Source organism: Falco punctatus, assembly GCF_963210335.1.
Source record: "Falco punctatus genome assembly, chromosome: 2".
Classification (NCBI taxonomy): domain Eukaryota; kingdom Metazoa; phylum Chordata; class Aves; order Falconiformes; family Falconidae; genus Falco; species Falco punctatus.
In genome coordinates, this window is record NC_137581.1 from 10,379,805 (window position 1) to 10,404,888 (window position 25,084).

Consider the following 25,084-nt stretch of genomic DNA (forward strand, 5'->3'; position numbering starts at 1 on the left):
GTCAAAATGTAAATGTATTTTTAATTACTGTATATGCTTTTCAGTTTACTCCTGTAATATACAGTTATCCAATTGACTCCCATAAATAACAATTCAATAAATTCTGTAAATGTTTGAAAGTTTATAGATTGGTACGGTCCATAGGGTTTTTTCTAAGGTATCTTTCTGTCAGGAGGTTAACCTGAAATAAAAAATGGGGTACTGATACAGCATAACAGGTTAGATCAGTGCTAATACACAAAGCAGAACAGAAACACAAACTTTCTGGCTTACAAGTTATTAATGTTAACTTTTTATTGCCTTCTCAGTCAGAAATTGTTACTCCATACTGCTTTTCGTTTCAGAAAAGTCAGAATGCATGTTCATACAAACAATAAAATAACACGAATTTACAATGTCATTGGCATCCTCAGAGGAGCCATAGAACCAGGTGAGCATGAGTGTGATGATTTTAATTCCCTCTTAATTTTGTGTCGGGTGATCTTGTTGTCATGTTGCAAAAACCTCCTAGTTTTTTAGATAGTCAGATAATATGGAATCTGAGAAACCCTTAATAAATGTCCCACCCGTCACACTGTTTTTCGTTGGCATTCCCAAGAATATATTTGAGTGAGAATGCTAGAATGATAGATGTCAGACAATTTGTTTTTAACGCTTGTCATTTTACAGTAGGTTTCCCCTTACATCATTCATACATTTTGCCTTTGCAAAAACTACCACAATGCAAAGTACAGAAAAATAGTGATGATTTGGGACTTCAACATACTATTGTTGATACTTAGTCATATACATGAAAGACTTTTAAGTGGAAATATATATATAAAATATTTCTTGTCTTCATTTATATACTAAAGTAGAGTAATTAAATGATTGCAGATTACCTTAAAAAATAAATTTGTCGCACTGGAATTAAATTTCGTATTTCATTTGACACAAGTAGGGATGCAATCAAAGTATATACAGGTAACCTAAATGCATTTTTAATTAAGGATTGATACTGTGTGTTTGTTTCCAGACAGATATATTATTTTAGGAGGTCATAGAGACTCTTGGGTGTTTGGTGGTATCGATCCAACTACGGGTGTAGCTGTTCTACAAGAGGTTGTACGGAGTTTTGGTAAAATGAAGATGGAAGGTAACTTAATTATTACACACATAAAATGACAGATATGGAAAACATCAGCTTTGAGGAACTGTGTTCACATAAGCAGTTGCATTGACTCAGTTTTCACCTCTACAGAAAGTTGTATTTCTCATTATGAAAGATACAAATTCATTGAAGAGATGCATATGCAGCATTGCATCTTAGCTGACTGAACTTATTTCTTCATGTCTGTCATCAGTATAATAGTACCCCTTAGTTGTGTGGAATGAAAATATTGCATTAAGAAGAAATGCCTCTGCAATAATGTGTTCCTCTTTTTTTTTTTTTTTTTTTTTTTTTTTTTTACTGCTACGTCAATTAAGTGCTATTTTTAAAGTGATTTCAATTAGCTGTTGTGATCTTTCACTAGACTTTCTAACTCTAAGTTGAATTTTCAAGTTTAGCTATGTGATTGCAGGTTGGAGACCCAAGCGAACTATTGTATTTGCTAGTTGGGATGCAGAAGAATTTGGATTATTGGGTTCCACAGAATGGGCTGAGGTAAATAAAAAAAAGCAAAACTTGCAAGTCTGTTGCAGGCAGCTGCAGTACCCAGTGGCATCTATTCCTACACTACAATCAATAGCTTCAAGGTAAAATTGGAGCACAACAGACTCCTTCAGGTCCTGTGAGGCCCTCATTTGTACAAATTACCTATCCAGCTTCTTACAACATAAGCGCACTATATCTTCCAAGATTTAAAAATCTACTTTGTTTCAAAGCTAATAGACCCTCAGTGCTGTCTATTTGGAAATCTATCTGTTCATTTAACGGAATGATAGCATTTTATATAACCGAAATTGGTTTATTTTCTAACTTTCTATTTGGGAAATTCCTTAGTTCCTATAGACTAAAGCCTAGGTCATGTAACTTTGAGCCATACGCACACCAAGCCCTTGGTGCGGAAAGTAATCCTCCTGGGCAAACGAAAGGGTAGGTAATCTGTGAGTCTATGGTTCCAGATCCCCATGAAACTTCCAGTGTTGTAAAGTCTCAGGGGCAGGACGATTAATTCTGCAGAGGGATCCCTGACTATATTCCTGCCTTATAGAAGGATGTTGGGAAATTCAGAAGTGAGGTTCTGAATGTTTTTCTCTTCCTTTCCCTGTTGGGCATATTCAGTTTTTAATCCTGTAAGTGGATTTGTTCAGCCCTGGTAAAAAATAGAGATCTTACAAGAGTTTTCATTGCTTTGTCTGTAAAACCCAAACTAGAAATAGAGCAGGCAGAAAAATGTCAGATGAAACACATCTGTGCTGAACTATAGCAATTTATTAGTACTGAATGGTTTAACAAAAATGTGTTGCCTTGTTCTTCTGTTAGAACTTTATTTACAAGGTTATATTTAGATATATGGATAGAGCTTTCAAAATCTATAAAAGAAAACATTTTAATCTTTTTCTTTTAGTTTATTGGCATGTATTTTAGTAAACCACAAAATTACATGGCAAAATGACAGAGGAGGGAAAAAACCAGAAATACGCTCCCAAACACCAAGGGAATCCTCTGGTAACAAAGCTGAGATTTCTGTTCCTTTAGGTTCTTTCTCCTGTAAAGTGTTTGGCTTCCAGCTGCAATAGACTCTCTGCATCTTACTGTTGGTTTATGGGACATTGGATCGAGAAAGCATAATTTAAATTATCTTTGAAATCATTTACTGAAAGATTTTAATGAGTTGGCAGTAAAGTTTCATCCCACCTGAATGCCACTGGTAACAAAAGTATACTATATAAAACTTTATTTGTGATTTTTTTTTCTATGTATCTGTGCACATATTTAGATGCTGTAAAGAAAAAACAATTGTTTTAACTGTGAGGAATATGGAACAGTGAAACTTAAAAGATCAATTTCTCTTGGGCAAGTCATGAATAAATTAAGAGTTCCTTTTATGTTTGATTTGTTCACATATTGCTACTGCTGTTCTATAGTGTTTGTTGTTTAGTAATTTCTTATCTGGTATTATATTGTCCATTATTTCATGAAATGGCAGCTGTAGTAGATTAGGCAGCCCTGAGCACAATTCGTATTTGAACTTGAATGAGTTTCTATATTACTGGTTTCTTGCTTTATCCTGGTGTTGTGCATTCCTACTCGTTTACACCTCAATTAGATTCAGTTTCTCTAGAGACATTCCTCACAGCTTACATTCGCGTTTTTTGCAGCTGCCAGATCTGTCATGTGCTAAATCTTGAGGAAAATTAACCCGTAATATTCACCATCTTCTGTGTAACAAAAAGACTCTGCAACTGTGGCAATATCCTTTTGTTACATGGTCTCCATTACTCATGAATCAAAGAATTTCTTTATGTTGCAAATATACTTTTGCATATATGCAAGGCCTCATGTATGCATATACAGGCTTGCTCCCTCCATCCAGATTCTTTTGCAGAATCTCCTCTGCTGTTTAAGGATTTTAATTTCATTATGAAGTTATCAATTGCCAATTCAATTTTTAGTTCACGTGACTTACAAATAATTAGCTAGGGTATAAACTGAATGAATCAAGTAACAATTACTAATCTAATTAGACTATCTATCACAAAGCCAAGACTTAGTAACGTACCACTTACTGATTAGAATATCAATTTCAAACATAATTACCAGTTTGCCAAAAAATTAAACAAGTGTGTATATATATTCACTATGAAAGCAATGCTTGGTTGACTCAAAACCGTCGGTCAAATCCTTTTTAATAGGAAATGTTAGTGCTTTGACTTACTTGGTTTTGAAATGGAGGAGTGCAGAAATGACAGCAACACTTGGTTTATCACTGTTAAAGTTGAGTTCAGTGCTTGGAGCTCACATGAATAACTAGGGATTAGAAGCGTGGAGGAATTCTGGCTGACCTCACAGTCACATGTTGCATGTTTAAAAAGCACTGCAAGTTCAGGGTGAAAATACATGTGTAACCTTAATTTACCCTGTTACGATGCTGCTCGGTAATTTTCCTGTTCCACCTTGCTCCTGTGTGATACAGCAGGCAGCACTGACATTCTTTGGATGTTTTCCACAACAAATTCAGTCCCAGAAAGCTGAAGTGAATTTCAGATGCCCAGATCATTGACCCATCCTCAAACATTAATATAATTAGTAAGTTACATAATGCTACTTATCCTGACTGGGTTCTTAAAGGTAATGCTGTAATAAACAGTGCACTTATGCCCTTGATGAAATGTCACTAATTGAAAGAATAATTACACTTTTACAACTCCAGGAAAATGCTAGAATCCTCCAGGAACGGGCGGTTGCTTACATCAACACAGATTCTTCTATAGAAGGTGCGTCCTTTGTTTTTAACTCACCTTATTTCGCAGATGTCAATTTTAATAGCTCACTTTGTATTATTTATTGCATCCAGAGCTGGCAAACAGAAGATAGGTAATGCCATGTTCAAATACAGAGCTAAGGGGAGGGGGAAAACAGTTTAAATTGTCACGTGTCTTTCTTTTGCAAGTAGCACCATCCATCCATGGAGCTGCAGCCCATGTATCTCACATCCAGAATGTCTCCCCTGCAGGAGTTTAGTCTTCTAATGAACTGAGTGGTCTGCATGTTAAACTCTCCCTTAACTACACTAGCTTTAATTTACAGCTACAGTTTTAATGTATGTCAGACTGCTCCTTGTCTGCTTGCCACTCCAGCTTCTTTCCTTGTGGAATTACAGTATTTGGGACACTAATTTATTACGATCTTAAGATGACTTGTGTCAAGACCTTAGGCTTACGTTTTGTGGGGGTGGGACCCATTTGGGTGCTTTGGACCAACATGGTCACCTTTGTTCATCACTGTGAGCAGGGAAAATATGCAGGGAGTTTTGGGTGTGTTATGGCAAGGCTTTTCTAGAAAATATGCACTGAAGAATGTTTCACAAAATAACCGATCCACCGTTATTCCATTTCCTATGCCCTTCAGATTATGAGAAGATTCTGTCATACAGGAATGCTGCTTAGAAACTGGACTTTGAACTTTGGGCCCAACACTATGACCTGAATCACAAAATCCTTAAATTATACTGAGCTTTATTACAGAAGGACTTCATTTGCTGTTGTCTGTGCCAAAATAACAGTCGGTGGAGTCCTGCGTCATAACCTCAGTTATTTAGGGCATTGCTCTTCCCATGTTAAACCCAAATTATATGGGCTTAAAGCGTGTGAATAAAATGGATATCAACAGACATATTTAAGAACGCTTTCTATTCCTGTCAGCTGAAAATTTTGTCTGTCATGAAAGGACTGGAAAGAAAGAAAAGCCAAACCCAGTTTCTAAATGCTTGGTTGGAGTTGGGGTATAGGGAGGGTTAGAGCTGTTCCTTCAATTATGCAGCCTACATGCTGTGTAAAAAGTAGAGCAGAATTTCACGCCTGGAAGATTTCACGAATGAAATAATAGCTTTAGAACTGCTTCATATTCTCAGCATGGATTCTAACACATATTTTTTAGCTGGTTTGCAGCCAAGGTGCTGCTGCCTTAACAATTTACTTCTAAAGCTTGATTATTCAAACATGTCTCTTGCTTTATGCATTAAAGAAAATGTGAAAGTAAAACCACTGGAAAAGAAATACGTAATAAGGAAAAGAACACTATATTTAGTGTACTGGTTTAAGTTTCTTGGAGATCTTTCACCTGACTGAGCATTAAAGTCCCCTGTAGAGCCATATCATCCACATACTCTGCCGATTGTTTATCATCATACATTCTCCACGGCACTTTTTATGCTGTGTTTTGGACAGAAAATTACTTTGGTTAATTGTCCTTTAGCAATGAAAAGAACAACAGTAGGTCATCCTTTTGAGCACTTTTGTGACTTTAATTTCCAGTTCTTAAACATAGCCTGTCCTTGGAAACATCGTTAACATTATCTAGTGTTTTTTCCATCGCTGTGGGGTTTCCTGTGATTGTCAGTCTAGTCCTCATGTGAGTATACGGTGTGCAAAAGATGACACAAAGGCCTAAAGCCATATCAAAACTTAATAACTGTGTTACCTGCTATCTTAAGTTTTATGATGTTCCAGCCTTGTCATCCCTTTTCCCCTCTTTGTTGTTACCTGTATTTGAGGGCAGAGGTGTTTGCCCAGCTGCTACCTGGTGGCTGTAGTCTGTAGGGAAGACGCGTTTATACTCCTGCCTGCCTCAAAAGTGGCGATACTTTCTTTCCGGTGGGACTTTTGCTGCTGTAACTGATAACTTTGGTATGAGATACTTACCTAGCTCAACATAACCTGCCGGCAGTGTGGAAACTTCATGGGTGTAAAGTGTAGAAGCCATGGCATGGTGGCAAAAGGAGAGGTTTACGAGACAGTAGATGAAAACATTGCATCCTTGTTGCTTCCTATTTGAAAAATATAAAATGCCAAATCTCTTGCAAGTGTTTTAGATGACCTGTCTTTCAGACACAGTCTGCAAAAACATTGAGAAAGAACTCTTTATGATAAGAGAAGAAGTAGCTGCATTGAAATACTTTTTAAAACATCTTGCAGAGAATATGTCTTTACTCCTGCACAGTTCCTGAATGCGCTAGCTTTATTTTCAACATCCTACAAAAAGTAGGATGTTACACTGCCTTCTGCTTAACACAAGCTTTGGGGAGCGTATGAGTGACAGGGTCTTGTAGCTAATGAGGGTTAGTTAGGCATATTTTAGAACTATGGGAAGGCTTAATTACATTACTGTGTATGTATGAAAACCAATGTACATTGTCCTGTAGTAGCAGTAGCTTATACAGTATGACCAAGTAGCCTATTTCTGTATATATTCTGAGGCAAGGTCTAAATTCCTGCCTTGGAATCAAGAAGTTTGTCTAAGAAAAGGACTGCAGGGTTTAATACATTAAGAAGATAATGCCACTGCTACACAAAAGGGAAAATATGAATGTCTTTATTTCATTTTCAGGTAACTACACATTAAGAGTTGACTGCACCCCTCTTCTCTACAAACTGGTGTATAATCTGACCAAAGAGGTACAGAATAAGAGTGTCTATTATTTGTGACTTTCTGAGAATGTAAACCTGCAGGTTTGTTGGAAAAAGTCAGATTACTGAATAATATTGGATTTATCTTATTGCTGTGCTGGAAGAATCTTGATTCCACCAAAATCAATAGCAAACCATCCCATCAGTGGTAGACTGTGCAGGCTCCCAGTCCTTCAGTATTCTTAGAAAGACTGAAATGTGTCACTGGCATAAGTGGAATATTATTTTCAATATATAGTAAAAATGATAATAATAACAACAAGATAATAAAACACTTGAGCAAAATCTGTTCTCTAAAGTGATAAGCATTCAATGAAATAAATTGCATTTTAAATTTCCATTTCATGTGCAAAAGAATGTCTATTAATTTTCACACTGGTTAACTACCACTTTCTTTCTGTCTGTTCCTCCTGAATTCCCTTCCGGAGCTCTCTCCCTGAGCCCCTGACATACTGTCATAAAGACTGAAGAACCAAGCAGGTTTTGTAGCCTGCCAGCGGTATGGATCTGCGTGATTACAAGTGCTCTAGCAATGACTGCATTGCGTTCACCTTTCAGGATTAATTATAAGGCTGAAAGATTGTGATCCATTAAAGTATGAAACTTCATTGGCTGCATGAGGAGTTACCCAGCTTAGGCACCTAGTGTGAGCCGTGGTCACTATCCTCAGATCTGGATTCACCTCAGTTCACAGAGGATATCTCTGTCTTGACTGAAGCAACATAGGCTCCCTTTAAAGGCAGTGGGTAGAAATAGGCACCTTTGGGATGAGATACATTTGACCAAATGTGGTTGCCTACTCTTGTGCATACAGGACTCTCAAACTGTTTTTCCCTTTGATATTAAGGGAACCCAGGTGACTTGGTCCAATGTAAAAATCTCCACTGCAACGGCACTGGTAGGATGACTTCAGCTACTAGTCTCCCATCCCACTAGATGCATTCATCCTAAGTTATTTTCAAACGCAGTACATGGGGTTTTTTTAACACTGAAAATGGCATGGTTTGAATCTGGGGAGGTTTATCTATGCTATCCCCATGGTTTTCTTTTCCTTTCTACATTTTATTTTCTTATCAGCTTTTCCTGTCTTACTCTTTCTTCCTCGCTGGGCAAGAAGCTGTGCTTGTTCAAACGTTAGCTGTAACACTTTGCACACTGAAGGGCATTTTGCCTATAAAAATTGCCATGTCCCTAGTGCTGCAGGGCCCCTGGATAAAATAATTTACTTTCTATCTGCAGCAATCCACTTACCCAGGGATATGTTTTCCTGCAAAATATAAAATACTCAGGGCTAAAAATAGCACCTTACTCTTGATCATCAGTCAACTATTCAACTATTGCTGGATTTGAGTAGAAAACTTCCATTGAAGTACCATACAAAGTACTTGAGACTGGATTTTTTGAAAATTTTCCTATTGTATTATTTAAGTTTTAACAATAGAAGCGTAATGTAAACAATAGAAAACCTGACAACTATTCCGTAATTCCATGCTGTCTCCCTACTAAAAAGCTCCTAGAAGTACATTACATTCATCTATGTTTTTCATAGCTCCATTTATAAAGGAGATGATTTTATGGTAGAGAGTTGTCAGTGAAAAGTGTGACTGTTTCATGGGCTCCTGTTGGAACATCTTAGATCATTTTTCTTCTGTTTGTTGTGGACAAAACCCTCAACTACTTTTGTTTTCTGTTGTTCCACAGAGTAGGATTCTGCAACAACATTCTGTTTCTCGGATGTTCTCTGTTTTCTGTACATAGTCAAAGAGCATTTTCCCCAGTTTTATCATGTTGTCTCTGCCCAAAGAATCTCATCTGAAATCCTTTTTTTTAATTTTTACTCATTTTTTTTCACAGTCTTTCTAAATAAATGTGAGGTACTCCTTGCCACATTTCTCTAGAGGATTGTGTTCCTCTTTTTTTTTTTTTTTTTTACAGCTAAACCTGGAACCACCTCTCATCTTTTTGAAAAATAAAATCATGGTTCCATTTCTACAGTGATTCAACACTATAGTTTTCATTCTGAACCACCTTTTGTTTACTAGGGCTTGAGGTCACTAGTGATCTCAAGTGATCCGTAAATCACAGGCTGTGAAATCTTTCTCTGAAACACTTCCACTCTTGAACTTTTCTGTAAGATCATTCCTAGAGATTGTTGGGATTTTCCCAAGGAAAAAGGTGTTTTGATGGACTCTTTGAGAGAAGTCAGGGATACCAATGGGTGTTTGCTGAAGGACCACGTCTAGCTAGAACACCATTTTTGTTGGCATAGAAACCTGTGTACAGATGATTGATACACTGTATGTGGCACATCTTTTACTGGGCTCCCTGCTTCTAGCATCACAGAATAAAATACATTTAAGGGTTTTAGTGTCTTTATTCTCCAGGTCTCTAAAAATTCTAGTGAATTGGATCAGGAAAAGAGGGAGAGAAACTAAAGCAATAGCTAGAACAGGGAAGCTCTGCTTTGCAGAGGGATCTGCTTAGGTGGGGTTTTTTATTTGTTTCTTTGTTTTTGTTTTTTTTTTTTTCTTAATTCACTTGCATTTAGGTAGCCTCTTATAAAGATAACCAAAGACTACATTCTGTACCTTTGGTAATCAGTTGTGTCCTTTCCACTAATCTGAAAAAAACCCACCTGATTTCTGTAAGGGCTGGAAGGACCAAGGCAGAGTGATTATATTCTTAGTTTTGCTATTTCAACTGGAATGCATTTGGTTTTGGATTGCATTGGGAAGCTAGATATACACATCAAAGGCTCAACCAATTAAATCTTTGCATATTGTGGTTGTTATTTTCTGGAACAGGCATAGTGAGAAGTCCTATCCACCTCAGGAGTCCTAGTTAATTCTTGGAAACAGCACAAATGGTACTAAAATGTTCCGTATGCTTTGTATTAGGCTTTTGCATGGGATTGAGTTTCATGCAGGAAGCCCAGTATGTGAGAGAAGGTTAGTGCAGCTGTGGGTGATTATGTATGTCCAAAGTAAAATTATTTCTGTTCATGTTAAAGAGTCCAACATCCAACTATCCAACATCCCAAGATCTCTTTACTCTTCTTATTTTCAGTGAGCCACTCCTCACCAAAAATAAATTAGCGTATACATGTAGTGTTGTCTTTCAAGGAGTTCTGCATTCAGGTGTGGTCCTTAGCATACAGATGGGACATTTAGCTGCCGACAAGTCTTTTTTGGCCTCTCTCTACTACTAGGCTTTAGACAATTGGTCACCACCAGCTGGTGTCTGCAATGGATCATTTCCAATTCCTCCATTCTGATCATCACTTCTTTGTATTTATACTTAAAGGACTCCGCATCTTCCCTTGAGGTAGCAGCAAGCTTGTGCAGATTCTGCGTTTGGATCTGAGTCAGGGCAAATAGTATGTTTTACTAGGCTCTCAACGGTGTATGAAAAAGCTGGCCAATGGTTTTAACATGACCAGAGCTGTCAGAATAACATCTCTGCCAGAGCATGGAGCGCTTCTATTCCCATATGTCAGAGTTCAACTTGCTCTTATCAATGTGCCATTTCCAATTTAGCCCTAGAATTTGACCCCAGTGCCCTAAAAATTACAGCAGTCAAGCAATTGCTTCACAATTTGTTATTTTTCTGCTAGTTGCTGACATAATCTCAGAGGTCAGAACTCTGGATTTTCAATTTGGAGTCTGTATATTTTTCAATGCAGAAATTAAGTCTCAACAATACTGCGGGACCATGTATGTAGCCATGAACATTTATGCTTTGTATTCTTTGGGGAAAAAAAATCCCAAACCTCTGCACGTCATGACCGATCATATATTTAAAGGACCATGTCTATTAAAGTTTGTTTAAGTGTAGATGGAGACCAGGGCCAGAGTCTTGATCTATTTTTACCTCTGCCACAGATTTTCTACGAGCTTGGGTCAATTAATTTTATACTCTTTCATAGTTTTTCTGGCTGTATGATGACTGTGCTAATACTTTTTCCATCCTGGTTATATAGCTTTTCAATTTTTTTTAATGGAAGGGTGGGGCCTACATCTGTGCGTATGGTGTCTTGCACAATGATTGTCCAGTCCTGTTTGAGTCCCCTTGGCATTGCTGTAATATAGTTAATGATGGGTTTTGACCCTTCCTTCTAGCACAATGCTTTCGTACCCTTCCTATAGAGAAAGCAGTCAAATTTCAAGCTTAGTCTGTTGAGACAATATTGCTGCTGCACAGGGCAAACCTCCACAGGGTTTGGGCTGTCATCTCCCCTTGCCTGCTGGAAGGAAAGCAACTGGGGCATCCTGGCTACTGGAGTAGCTCTGTGTTGTTATGTGTGTGTGTACATGCACAGTGCTATCGGGTGGTAAGAAGTCCTAGAAATCACTGGGATCCACTTTTCCCAGAAGTGGATGACCTCCAGCTAGTGTCATTGAACTTTTAACCTGCTCTTCCCCACTGTCCGTGGTTAGTTCCAGACAAGTGCCTTTGAGATGCTTTCTGTGGTTGGGACCCATAAATGTATGTAACGAATGTAAATAGTGCATGTGTACATCCCTGCATGCAGCAATGCTGTAGATTAAGAATGATGCAGATAGCTGTAAAGGTCTCGTTTGATAATTAATTGAGTTAAGGTTACTTCCAATGAGATTATAATATTTTCCTTTCCAGATTTTAAGCTCTGATGAGGGTTATGAAAATAAGTCTCTTTATGAGAGTTGGCTTGAGAAAGATCCTTCAACTGAAAATAATAGCTATCCCAGGTAAGTTGTTAGTCTGTTTTTTCTTTCCTGATATTTTAATCATATCATGGCATGGCTACTCTCCAGAATTTTTCAAGATGTGCTATTGATGACAGCAATACAAAGCCTTTTAGTACAAGGTGACTCTGTAGCAATATCTTTTAAAGTAAAATAAAATAAAAAAATCTATTACTTTTTTTTTTTTTAATAATGGTGACATCTAAGTGTGCTATAAAATGAAACCTCACACTTTTTAAAGGCCTTTTATTAGTAGAAAAGCAATTTGGAAAGCAATCAAAAAAGAGCAGGGTAGTTTAGTCACCCTACTTGATGAGATAATATCGAAATTGTAAGGATAAGCAAATGCTCATGTGAAAAAAACTGCCTGGAGTGGTTCTCTTATTCTTTGTGTATACAATGGATGTAAATGTAATACATTACAAATCTATAACTGAGGGTATTAAGACTTCATGTGTGAAGGTATTAAAATGCCAAAACACTCTTTGAACCTATGACTCACGGGGCTAAATCTTATGCGCAATGTGGCATTCCTCACGTAAGGTAAACAGGACTGCCCCTTGGTGTGATCAGATCAAAATATTCTGCTTGTGCTGCCCTGGCTTTCAGGCCCTGCTAAAATGAGTTTCTAGATTCATTAGACTCCTTGGGATTTCTTCCTCTTGAAAAAGCTACCGGATCTAATCTTTGTCAGTTGACACAAGTAGTTCTTTGTCGATATTTATACTAACAGAACTTTTGGTGGAACAGAAGAAACTTTTTTCTTTTTTTTTTTTTTTTAGTTGAGAAACACCAATTATTCAGCAGGCTTGACAGATAAACCTGGAACTTAATATAAAATTTAAATAAATATTTGAAAATACTTAGAATATTACATCTGTCTTTATAATTAAATTTTCTTTTCCTCTGTCTCTCCACACCTACCCAGCAGATGGCAGTATTTACTTGTAAGTAACTAGTTGTGGCTCCTGCATTGGAAATTATTCATCAGCCTTTGATTCTGCTGTGGAATATGCTAAGGATATAAACACATCTGTCTTTACACATATTGCTGCCCAAGTCATATTAGTTTGGAAATAAATGATTAATGTTTTAAGATTGCAGAGGCATGTCTGATACAATTGTATGGCGCTTGTGCATAATGTGTACTTTTATTTTTTTTAAATGTGGTCAGTCTCATAATCAGAATTGCTACCTTTAAAAGATCTTCCTAGCATTATTAGACACTGAATTAATGTGGTGGAATAAAATTAGAGTAATTAAGCTTGCCGTTCATCTAGTCTCTTTATCTTACTGGTGTCCCTCATGTGCCCTCCAGAAGAACTGACCCCCATTTCTTTGAAAAATCTCCATTTGACATACATTACTACCATACTGTATAGTAAGTGCTCTCACTAAGATGTTGTCTTTTGTACATGTAGAATAAACAAGCTGGGATCAGGCAGTGATTTTGAAGCGTACTTTCAACGACTGGGAATTGCAGCAGGCAGAGTCCGTTACACCAAGAACAGGGTAAGTCTTCCAGATTACTTGAAGAAGTTGGATAGTGTTGAGCAGTCATCTTTTAAAAGCATTTATTCATTATTAATAAAAAAAAGCTTCAAAGAATCTTTGAATGTTTTCTATATAAGTGTCATTTATTAATTGAGGAAGAAACCTAAATGTCTGGAGAATAAAACTTGTTACAGTGATGTGTATATTCTATAGGCTGTCAAGTTCACAAAAAGGTATTTATAGAATCTGATTGGAGGTGTATATGTAATTCCACCATGCTACTAACAGGTCGCTCAATATCCAGATTTTCCCTGATTGTGTTCAGAAATAACTACACAAGATAAAAAGGGGCCGTGATTGAGAACTGCAATCCCAAACCCCAAATTGTTTTAATTTTTAGTGAAGGCGATCTCTGTACAATGGAACGGAGGGCAGGTCTGTGTAGATAGAAGGAAGGAAGCCCACCCAACCTTGCGCAGCAGTCCATGGATTCAAGTTGGTTTCATTTCTTAAAATGAACAGACAAAAATGGAAGGATAGTAAATTGTGTTTTGTAGCAATTAGCATTTTTGACTTGGAAACTGTCCAAAACATCATAGTTGTTGATGATCAATACATCCCTTAACTGCTGTTAGCATATGGGGCACTGACAAATTTGCTTGCTCTTTTTCAGAAAGCAGACAAATTCAGCAATTATCCTGTTTATCACACTGTATATGAGACCTTTGAGTTAGTGGAAAAATTTTATGACCCCACCTTCAAGAAACAGCTAACAATTGCCCAGTTACGAGGCAAACTGGTTTATGAACTGGCAGATTCCCAGGTCATTCCATTCGACTGTAGAGATTATGGAGAAGCCTTAAAAGAATACAGTAATAGAATTTATAAATTGGCCAAGAAACATGAAGAACAGCTGAAATCTTACAAAGTATCATTTGGTGAGTAATAACCACAAGACTATTTCTTAAGTGCATTAATTAGAATCATGCAGAGGCACGTTATATCTGTTACAGTTTTGAAACCTAATTCCTTCCTTAGGTGTTTCAATTCTACCATCATGATAAAGAAGGGTTTTTCTTCCTAAACATAACACAGACTTAACACATTGTAGACGCACATTAACCTCATGTGTAGATTAGAGGGTTATAAAAATTTTCATGCATATTATTAATGATGAGCATTATTACAGGGCTCATGAACAGTCATGCACCTCAAATGCAGAATAAAGAGATACATCAGCCTGCTTCTCACTTTCCTGCTTAAAAAAGAAGACAAGTTAAATGTTTGTGGGAACTGCCTAGAACTTGAAAGACACAGGTGCTCCTTCTTCCTCAGCCAAAGACTTCATCTGACCCTGGAAAACTTGCTTACCATCTGTCTCAGTGCCTGGTTACCACTTTTAGTCCACAGGAGCACTTGTCTAACTCCTCTGCATAAATATATCCGTTTGCTGAGCAGCTGAACACCTTGCAATGAAGCATATAAACAGCCTGAAGCAGCAGGATGCTCTGCAGCCCAGGCTAGGGGAGCTTCCACAGTAATTTTTCTTTCTCTCCATCTCCCTCCTTTTTTATTTCTTGCCTCATTCCTCCCTTGTGTTTCTGTACCAAGGAGGATTTTTACTCAGTCCTAATTCACTTGCTATCTGATGGACCTATGGTTCAGAGATATAGACTATTTTTTTGGCAATGCAGTACTCTTTGGTTTGCGTGAAACATTAGAAGCAACTCAAACTGATTCTTCCTTTGGGGAAAATGAAAACTGATGTTTAAAACTTCATGTAATGAGTTAGGTGAAAAATTTTTGACTATTTTGAAAAGACATTGTTTTTTGTAAAAAGGCCACTCAAGACAGAGGAAGCCTTGTGTGATGGATCATTTGGTCTGAGATTTTGCGTGACACAAGGATTTATTACAATATGTTCCTGTGTTTACTGCAGCACATCTTGTAAGGAAACATCAAATCTGGATTTTTTTTTTTTTGCAGTAGTAGAACATCTACCAAAGTTTCTGTTAAATCATTTATTTTCATTGTTTGAGTTTCTTTCTCATTTCAGATTAGAAGTTGCTCAAACTACCTTCTGACCGATACAGCTATTTTTGTTCCTTGATTCTAGAAGCAATCTTTTTTTTTTCTTTCCCCCCCCCCCCAAATGTCACTTAACTCTCTCCTTAATAACTTTTTAGAGGTGTCATTTTGACCAGTTTTTTACAAGGCATGGTTTTCTATCTTTTCATTATTTTCATGGCTCTTCTTTGATACCTGATTAGTTTAAAATTATTTTTAAATAAAACTATAATTTTTAATTTTTGTTTATTCTATTTTACCAGAGTACATTAAAATATATAGGCAGTTTTTACAATACTGTGAAGTGGAAGATGTCCCTGCCCATGGCAGGTGGGTTAGAACTAGATGAGCTTTAAGGTCCCATCCAACCCAAGCCATTCTATGATTCTATGACTCAAATTAATTTCACTCAGCATTTTCATAGAATTGCCTCTTGAACAACACTGCATGTCAGAAAATTGTTAATTAACCCTGAATAAATCATTGTCCTTCAATAATAGATTAAGGTTTTTATTTGCCTTTGGATTCACATTTTCAGCTGTTCTGCAAAAATGAAGGCTGGAAACCTTTTTTCATAAAATACGTACTTTTAGTCATATGATACCAGGAGCTAAGGTTTGCAGGGGAAAAAAAAAAAAAAAAAAAGAAAAAAAAGAAATGTTGTGTTATTTTCTAAAATAACCAACACTAACAACACTAAATAGCCAGTGAACATAAGCGCAAATTCTCTTACGTATTTTCAGATTATCTTTCTTTTTTGTCTTAAATCCCCTCCTACTGATTCTGAAATACAATCTGTTGCCATGATATAGCCATGATGTCAGCAGGGCAGAACTCTGTCCTCTGGTAAACTTGTAACTATTGCCACCATCGTGGTCAGGCGTAAATTCTGACCCTGACAAGGTGATGTGGGTCTGCCTATACTGCAGTCTGTAAACAGCTTGCGTACATAAAATCTGTGCTTCTAATTACATAAACTAAACAGAAATATTATTACAAAAACCAGCAAGTGTCGGCTAGAAACAGAAGAGCAAATGAGACTGCAGAGCAGCTTTCAATAGTTCTGGGAACAGAAAGCCTGTCAATAAATAATGTGATAAATCTACAGAAAGCCTATTACACTAAAATAGTGTGATAAATTTATAAACAGTCAAGGGCCGTAGTTGCCAACAGAGGACTGGATTTTGGAGATGACCTAATCTTATGCCTTTATTCCTGTATGGTCAAAGAGAGGATACTCTGGTTTACATAAAGTTTTCTGAAACTTGTAGGCAAAATGTGCAAGTTGTAAACCTTCCTTTTTATAATTGAGTTGATTTCGGTAAGGCCCAAAGTTCTTCTTTGTTACTTATTCTACATTTACTTGCATAAATTGATACTTTTCCCAGGCCTGTATTAAATTAGACCCTTCCGCAGGAAAATCGTCACAGCTGAAATTGTCATTACAAAGAAAAGCCTGCTGCTTCTTTGGCTAAGTTATTCCACACGGCTTGGCTGTACTGCCAGGAACAGAGCAGGAAAAAGCAACCGACTGACCCGCCAGCCTGCCTGCACACAGTCAGGCATAGCAGGCAAAATCCCGGGATGTGAGTGTCAGCTCTGCGGGATGCACGCAGGGTCGTGGCAGAGACACCTGTGATGCTGTGACTAGTGCACGCGTGGCGCCGGCACAGGACTTGGCTGCCTTAGTCTACCTGGTCTATCCCTGTGTCCCCTGACAGCTGTGTCTTTTATGCCTTACCTAATACTATTCCACATACACATCACACTCTTCTGTTATGGTATGAATAGGATGTAACGTTCCAAGAGGGAAATCCTGCTGTTCTTCCACAGCCTGCTGGAAGAGCTGGTAGTTTTGATGTAAGTCAGGCTTTTTATACCTAAGTGCTGCAGTGCGTCCCTTTGGTAAAAAAAGGAAACTGCAGAGTTCTCCATCTGCAGTGCGAGCCAGTCTTTTCCTTGCCAGGCGGAGGGAAGATGCATACTTATGAAAGCTTTATCAAGCATTCTGCTTTATTGTTGGCCTCATTGCACAAGGTCTTTGTCTATTCCTGCTAGTAGTGAAGCTCTTTAAAGTCTGCACTAGGGAAACTAATGAATTATGGAAACACAACAAAATTAACACAATTATATAAGCAAAACAAAAGTAGTTTTTCTCCCACTGGGCAACTGAATGGTATATTTGGCTCAATAGATACTCTGAAGTTGTTCACAGAGTCCTTCCTTTTCTAGATCCTCTTTTTTCCGCAGTGGTGAACTTCTCAAAAGCTGCTGCTGAATTTCACAGGAGACTTGAACAAGTTGACAAGAATGAGTAAGTCTGAAAATAAATAAATAAATAAATAAATAAATAAATAAATTTATATATATATATATATGTATATCTGCTTTAGGTAGCTAGGGTGGCACTTCTTTCTTTCCAGTCACTACACAAGGAGTCTCTCTGATTAGTGTAGAACAGAGCCCTTGAACTCTGAGACAGGCAATATCTGCCAAGATGAATTTGCTTCTCATGATAAATAGTATCAGTTCTAAAGCTTATTACTAGTACCAGATTATCATTAAAATTATTGTAATACATAGAAAGGTAAGTAGCAGTGAAAGTTAAAAGTTGGACTGAGGTCTGTGTTTAGATACCTACACTTGAGTGGTGTGGGTGATGCCAGAATCTGTACTTTCAGCACACCTCAAGGAGACAGGGTAATGCTTCGGATTATCTAAGATATCCGTATGATGCTTGCAAACCTAAGGGCCTATGGGACTCCCATGCCCTCTGAGTGCAGCGGCTGGAGGCACTAGGTGCTCCTTAGGCACCTAGTGCGGTACCAGATGTTCAGGCAACTGAATCCCATCCTTAGTATGTTACTGCATAGACTAGAGCAGGAGTTTGGATACTTGGCTTGTGGGCAACACTTGGCTTACGGGTGGACACCAAAATCTGGCTATCTTCATCTTGACCAAATCTCAGCCTTCCTCTCCCACCTGTTAAGTGGGATGTGTCTAGTGCCATTTAATACTAAGCAAGTATCTGACAGTCTCAGAAAGTCTCCCATTTTATTTGGCATGGTATGAAATCTTGTAGTTGAGTTTTCTAAGACTGAAATCCCAATGCATTAATACAACGTATTAAATATCTCCATTTGCAAATCCTCATCCTTTTTCAAACCATAGAACATCTTTTTCTCTTTTTTTTTTTTTTCTGTCCAAAGAAGAGAAAAAGTGTTCAAATAAAACTGTGAAGTCATGTTGCCTCATTGTGTGAAATGTCTGTCTCCGTTTTCTGCAGTCCAGTTGCAGTGCGAATCATGAACGATCAGCTGATGTTTCTAGAAAGAGCTTTCATTGATCCTCTTGGCTTACCAGGAAGGAAGTTTTACAGGTGAGGGAACAAGTTTCTTGACCAGCTGTCTAAGGCACTGTATTTTTGCAGGTGAACCCCAGCCTCACTGACTGGTCAGTTGAACTGCTCTATAGGCCTCATATAGGAATTACAGCTCGAAAGGTTCTTTTAGGCACAATCCAGTGAGTAGCAGACTTTGTTTATAACCCCCAAGGAGAACTTGGCTGCACCAGTCTTGTGGTGCCTAATTCCTCTTCTTGGGTCTGTCACTCTTTTTATTAGCCATTATGCTCTGTGACTTTCACTTGCAGGTGTGTAGTACTACTTCTGCTCACCACTTGCTCTTTTGAACTTGTACAAAGTGAGGGTTGAGTGGTGAATCAATTGTACTGAAAAGAACGGAGAAACGAGGGTAAAGTAAAAAGCAGAAGAGGATGAGAACAGATGTGTAGTGAGAGTCAGAGGAAGAAAGAAGTCTAGAAGAGTGAGCTTGGAGAGAGTCCTTTGAGCACAGGACAGATAAAGGCCCATGAACTGCGCTGCAGTCCCATCTGTCCCAGCTTTGGCTGCTTCCATGGATGCTCCTATTGGCTTAAATCATTAGCTAGTTATTCCTGAAATATTCTTTCTACAAGCACATAGGCCTGGAGAAGGGCAATGTTTGCTGCACCACCATACCCTTTATAGAAACCCGGTGCATTTATTAGTAACACTTGACAAGAGGCTAGCTTCCAGTGTCAGGTGTGACTACCTCACTTTACGCTCGTATCCCCCTTTTGCCAACAAATGGATATATCCGACTCACTGACTGATGGCTTTCACACCAAGCCAGAAGTCCCTCAGGCAGGTAGAATCGGGAATCACACTTTCATCCTCCTAGGATAAACTGTTGTTCACACTTTTGGAAGAATGAAATGGTTGTTTTCTACAGTTCTTCTTGTTGGGTGTTAGATATCATTTAGAGCTGTCTGGATTTTTAATTGTTATTTTTTTTTTACTTGCTTCCATTTATTAACATCGTTTTAATGTTTATTTTTATTTGGGAGGACTCTTTCACATCCTACCAATGTGCTTTGCTACTTCATGTGAACAAAATAAATTTAAAAGCAGATCTGCAACTATTCATTGTTTAAGAAAAAAAACATACCTAAAATAAAATTGATAATTTTGCACAGTTCGGTTCCAATATGCAATATGATCACTTCTTCTCTGAAGAATTCATGCTTTTCTCAAGAGTTCTCCCATAGACTCGCCCCTCCCCCCACCCCCCACACCCCCTCTTTTTACATTTCTTTCCCAGACCTGCTGACCATCATCCAGCTGCCTAGGGGGGATTTGAGGTTTCTGTTCCACTTCTCATTGTACGGCCATAACTAGTTTTATACCCTGTTCCGCACTGTCGCATTAGTTCAACAGATTTGTTGAGCTCCCATTTTCAAAATTTGAACAAGGTTTCATTCCTAATTAGACAAATGTGTCATCTCTTCCCAAGGAGAAGTCTATCTGTCCTAAATCTGTGCCCTTTCCCACAGATTTTGCCATTGGGGCTGCTTTCTCCTTTTTTTTTTAAAGACAGGTCCAGCTAGATTTCCTGTGTATTTATTAAGTTTTGATCTTGATGAGATTCATGGATGGTTTATGTAGCACACATACCGTTCCCTACAATGAACACCCCCCCCCCACACACACACACTCTGTTAATGGTTACTTTTATTTAGTACAATTATACGTTCCTTCTTTCCCCCCAGACATATTATCTTTGCCCCGAGCAGTCACAACAAGTATGCTGGAGAGTCCTTCCCGGGGATCTACGATGCCATGTTTGATATTGAAAGCAAAGCGGATCGGCGTGAAGCCTGGGAAGACGTCAAGAGGCAGATTTCCATCGCAGCCTTCACTGTGCAGGCAGCAGCAGGGACACTGAAAGAAGTAGCATAGGGTGATGGCTTCCAAAAGCTCAAACAGCAAAGTCTGAAGCGCAGTGTAGTCAGGCTACTACAGTGAGCCAGTCTCTCCTGACTGCCTACTGTAGCTGCTTTGCCAACCTTCTGAATGCACGTAAGCGTGCTGGCAGGGTGAGCAGGAGCTCCGTGTACCAGAGAACTCCTGAGTTAGAAATTACTGCTTCTCTGATACTGACAAAGCTGTAGGTTTAAGAACAATCCTAAGTGGAAGCAGATTTTTTTTTTTTTTTTTTGGGGGGGGGATGGTGAAGAGAAGGAAGAATCAGTTCCCAATTAGAGTTTTCTGAAAGATCAACCAATTTTGAGGACCTATTATTTTAGATGTCCAATTAAAAACAAGTTATTTGCCAAGCTACCTGTAATTCTTGTCTGGAGCAGTGATCAACGGCACATTTTTCAAGAGAAAAAATACACTTCTCAGCATGTGCATTTTTCTTGTTCTGATAACTACTTCTATAATACAGGATATTCAAAGGCATCTCTGTATTTCAGAATCTATCCTGCAGGACTGGTGAATGCTCATTACACAGATTTGCTTTCTTTTCCTGAAAAAAAAAAAAATACTGTCCCTCCTGCTGATTGCCAAAGTACTACTAACCATTCTTGATAATCAGAGAAAACAGCTGCTTATATGCAGAAATCCAAAAGCATTTTCTTGGGGAGTGAGTGTCCATCCCTCTAAAAGTCACTGTGCACTCCTTTATTTACACTTTGGAAATTAAAGATTTCAGGGGGAATAACCAAAAGCTGACATCCTTGCTCCTTGTGGCACTTTTGTTCCTATTTTTTCTTGCGAGATCTCTTCCATGCAGATGCCTTCTTTCCAGCTGAGGGAGCTGGAGGACATTGTCCCCATGAGGGCATGGGGCTTGAGGTTATTCTGTCTTCAGGTAAGACCTGCAGAAAGTTTCCCATCAGGAACTGCTTTTACATTCAAAGAGAAACTGAAATGCATGAGAAGAATAATTCTACAAAATGTTAATTTGTAAAAAATGTGATTCTTGCTTCATTTTCCCCTTAAATGTATTTCTCATCTACATGCTTTACAACTAATAAAATTGCTAGAATTTTATTGAATCACCTTCCAGTTTGTGGGAGCTGATAATAACCAATTTCTTCTCTTATGTAAAATATATTACAGATTTTCTCACAACTTTAAATTGCACCAGGTTGTGGGAATAAAATTCTTTTTGTTTTATGGGGAATAGAACAGATGTGGTACTAAAAATGACAGAATTAGAGGAACAAGACAATTGCTAGGCTACAGGAGCTGTTCTCAGCTGAAATGCCTTGAATTCAGACAAGGGAACAACAAATTACTATAGTTCAGTCCTTTGGGAAGTTGTTTGGGGGGGTGTATGCCACCAAGAAGAGAGGCTTTCATTGGCATCACTTCCAACAAGCCTCTCTGAAAGAGAAAGGACTGTGTAACTACGGATGTTGCGTTTATAAGTCACTATTGGATTGCTTTTTGCACAGTCCATGCTTTACCTCTTCTGTTGGAAAAAGTAGTGCTTAACTGACCTGGTCAGCATGCACGTAAGAGACATAATTCATCAATGCCAAGGACACCAGAACAGTGACTAGATTTTTGTTGTTCTCTTAACTTCTGCCTAACTGGGGCCACTCAAAGTTATGAAGTTGTTCACCTCCACATCTGTAGCTTAAGGTGTTTCTGAAGGATGCGGTACCTTGGGAACAGTGACTGGTACATAACAACACTGGTTTTTCTTCGCTTTTCCTGAATCCCCCACTCCTCCTGCTCCATCATAACTATCTGTTAACTGCAATGGGCCGTAACTGCATGTGCCCCAGGGGAGGGTTAGGATATTTGGATGGTGGAAAAAAGCCACTAGTGCCTTTTTCCTTGTGAACAGCAGTCAGCTTTGGATCTGTCAGTGTTCTCTGCCATAGGATCATCAGAGGGTAAGACAAAAAAGGAATTTCACGTAAAAGGGAAATATCTGACAAAGTGTGCTTCCTCCTGCATTTACAGAAATCTCTTTAATAGTATAAACCAGTGAACAAATGTTTCACCAGTAAACATACTTTTTTGGTGGTAGTTAGCCTTTGAAGTTCTGTGCCATTACCTTGCTGCTGCAAAAGATATCTCTTCTTGTTTTGTGTGCAGTTTGAAGCTGTAAGAATAAATTACAGCTCACATCAGGCTGAATGCACAGCTGGCATAGATTGCTTTGTTCTTCTCAACTTAATTGATAACTGTATGAATGTACAATTCATCATGACCCACTACATCCTAAGAAGGATACAAAATAGCTTAAATTATTTCCGTTCCTCCCGATAAAGTTCTGCCCGAGGGAAAGAGATATCCAAATCCTTACATATAAGGAAACCAAACCACTTATAAATGGCTTATACTAGTTGATTTCCATAAAATCCTATATTCTTGGTACTGAAAGCAGCAGTTACTCAGAGCTGAGATTGCCTTCCCCGCTTCAGTCAGTAGTATCTCCTTTTCTATAGATGGGCGACCAAGCAGCTGCTGCTGTCTCCCAGCCCAAAGGGTGCTGTATTTGTGTAGCTCTGCCTACTCATAATTTCAAAGTGTGGGGGGATTTTTCAGTCTCTGCTCTACCAATGAGTAACTCCGGATCCCCTGCTCTGTCCTTCCATAATTCCGTTTGCACAGCTCATTCACTCAGCCTGGCTGAAGCAATTTGTGAATCATACATCTGGGAGAAACAGTCCCTTATGCCTAGACTGGGGCTGAAAAAAAAAAAATTTGGCAAAATTAAACTTGGATGAACCAAAAACCACTTGGATATTTGGCTTGCTAATTTTCCTTTAGAAAATTGTTTTCAAAGGCAAAGTGCCAAAGAAAGGAAGTTGCTTTCACATTGTCTTATGGCTGAAATACCTTTATTTTTAATTTTAATTTGCCTTTAGAAAACAAGCTGTAACACTTGGTCAGTTTAGTGATGGCAAGAATGTGGAGATAACCTACATGCTCTGTTCTCCACAGAGTAAGTGATAAACCCAATCCAGTTACAAAATTCATTCATTTGCACCAAAAAATGGAAGTAACTTAAAATAGTTATTCTGCTGTGTTTTTCAATCAATCAATCAATAGAAATAGCAACACCTAAAAACAGCTCTGCAAATCTTAAGCTTAATAAAACCTCAAAGTAATTCAAAACCTTTGAAGATTCAGTGTTTGGGATTAGGTGTTGCCAGTGCTTCTCTCAACACCCTGTAATTTAGCAACGCTTCCCAAAGGTGACTCATGCATCGAGGGGCTGCTTTTGTGGAGCAATGAAATTAAAATTTCTCTATCGCAGTATCCCGATGACTGAAGTACAAGTATGCCAGCTGAAGAAGTTTAATAAATCTTCTCAGTAACTATACAGTTCAGTTAAAACAGGGCATTTGGATTTGTCTATTTTTATGGTTCAGCCAAAGCAATTTGTCAGGTCCAGGTCAAACTTTTAAATTGCTGCAGCTGATCTAAAATGTCATTCTTTTGCAGTAGTCATAAAAATAAAACACACTGTGTAACTCAGTGTATCTTTATTAAGGAAAATACATTGCAGGAGAAAGTTCCTAAAGCAGTCAGTCAATTCAGCCCATTAGGCAGATGATCACAGCCAGTACTGGTGCTGTATGCCGTCTTTTCCACAGACTTGATTTCTATTATTTTGTCCTTCTATAGATAACCTATAAAATAATCTCTGCATTTTCATAAAGACCAAGAGAATGTGAACTCTGTGCATAGTGTTTTGCAGCAGAAGAGGACCTGAACACCTGGCCAGCAGCCCTCAGTGACCTGAAACACGTTCCTTGTGTGGAGGAACTATTGCTGTTCCTGCCTGTGCTGCCTAATAAAATACCACGCAACAGGTTTAAAACAAAGGCATTACTCACACTACATGTAACTAGATGGTGAAGCTCGTTGCTACAGCTGCTTGTGAAAGGTGAAACGGATTAAAAAAGGATCAGAAGCATGCAAGGAGTGCTCATGCCTAATGATCCAGATGCAACTTTTCATTCAGAAGGCCCTAAAGCATCTGGGAATTAAAGCATATGTATGCATGAAGGGATTAAAACATACCTGCTTCATTCCTTGCTTTAAGCATGTGTCATGGAGAGATTACTGGGAAGGGCAGTACTCGGCACCCTCCCATTGTGGTGGTTTCCACTGAACAGGCAGCCCCTTAAGGGCTGCTGGTGGTCCTGTATTCATGCAAGCTTGATTGAAAGCCATGACAATTAATAAAGATATCTTTAAAAGGCTGCTTATTCACCTCTTTAAGCCAAGATAATAAATAAATGTCAACCATGGGTCTTTTTAAAAAAACAAAATTGCTTGAAAGCAGAAATAGTCCCCCGGTGGTGTCACTCAAAGGGTAAGAGGTGCTCTGCAG

At 38.3% G+C, this 25,084-nt stretch overlaps 1 protein-coding gene across 2 annotated transcripts in view; it reads left to right on the forward strand.

Annotated features, from left to right (window-relative positions):
- Positions 1-22,172, forward strand: part of LOC308059548 (N-acetylated-alpha-linked acidic dipeptidase 2-like) — a 35,810-nt gene extending 13,638 nt beyond the window's left edge. Inside the window, exons 9-19 of one of the 2 annotated variants that reach the window (XM_080377056.1) lie at positions 345-430; positions 1,016-1,135; positions 1,563-1,645; positions 4,359-4,422; positions 7,034-7,101; positions 11,749-11,840; positions 13,259-13,349; positions 14,005-14,269; positions 17,631-17,712; positions 18,685-18,777; positions 20,487-22,172. In XM_080377056.1, coding sequence (XP_080233182.1) covers positions 345-430; positions 1,016-1,135; positions 1,563-1,645; positions 4,359-4,422; positions 7,034-7,101; positions 11,749-11,840; positions 13,259-13,349; positions 14,005-14,269; positions 17,631-17,712; positions 18,685-18,777; positions 20,487-20,676 — 1,234 coding nt within the window. In that variant the 3' untranslated portion in view covers positions 20,677-22,172. The remainder of the gene's footprint in view (positions 1-344; positions 431-1,015; positions 1,136-1,562; positions 1,646-4,358; positions 4,423-7,033; positions 7,102-11,748; positions 11,841-13,258; positions 13,350-14,004; positions 14,270-17,630; positions 17,713-18,684; positions 18,778-20,486) is intronic. The other variant, XM_080377057.1, reaches the window with a different exon arrangement.
- The last annotated feature ends 2,912 nt before the right edge of the window (positions 22,173-25,084 follow it).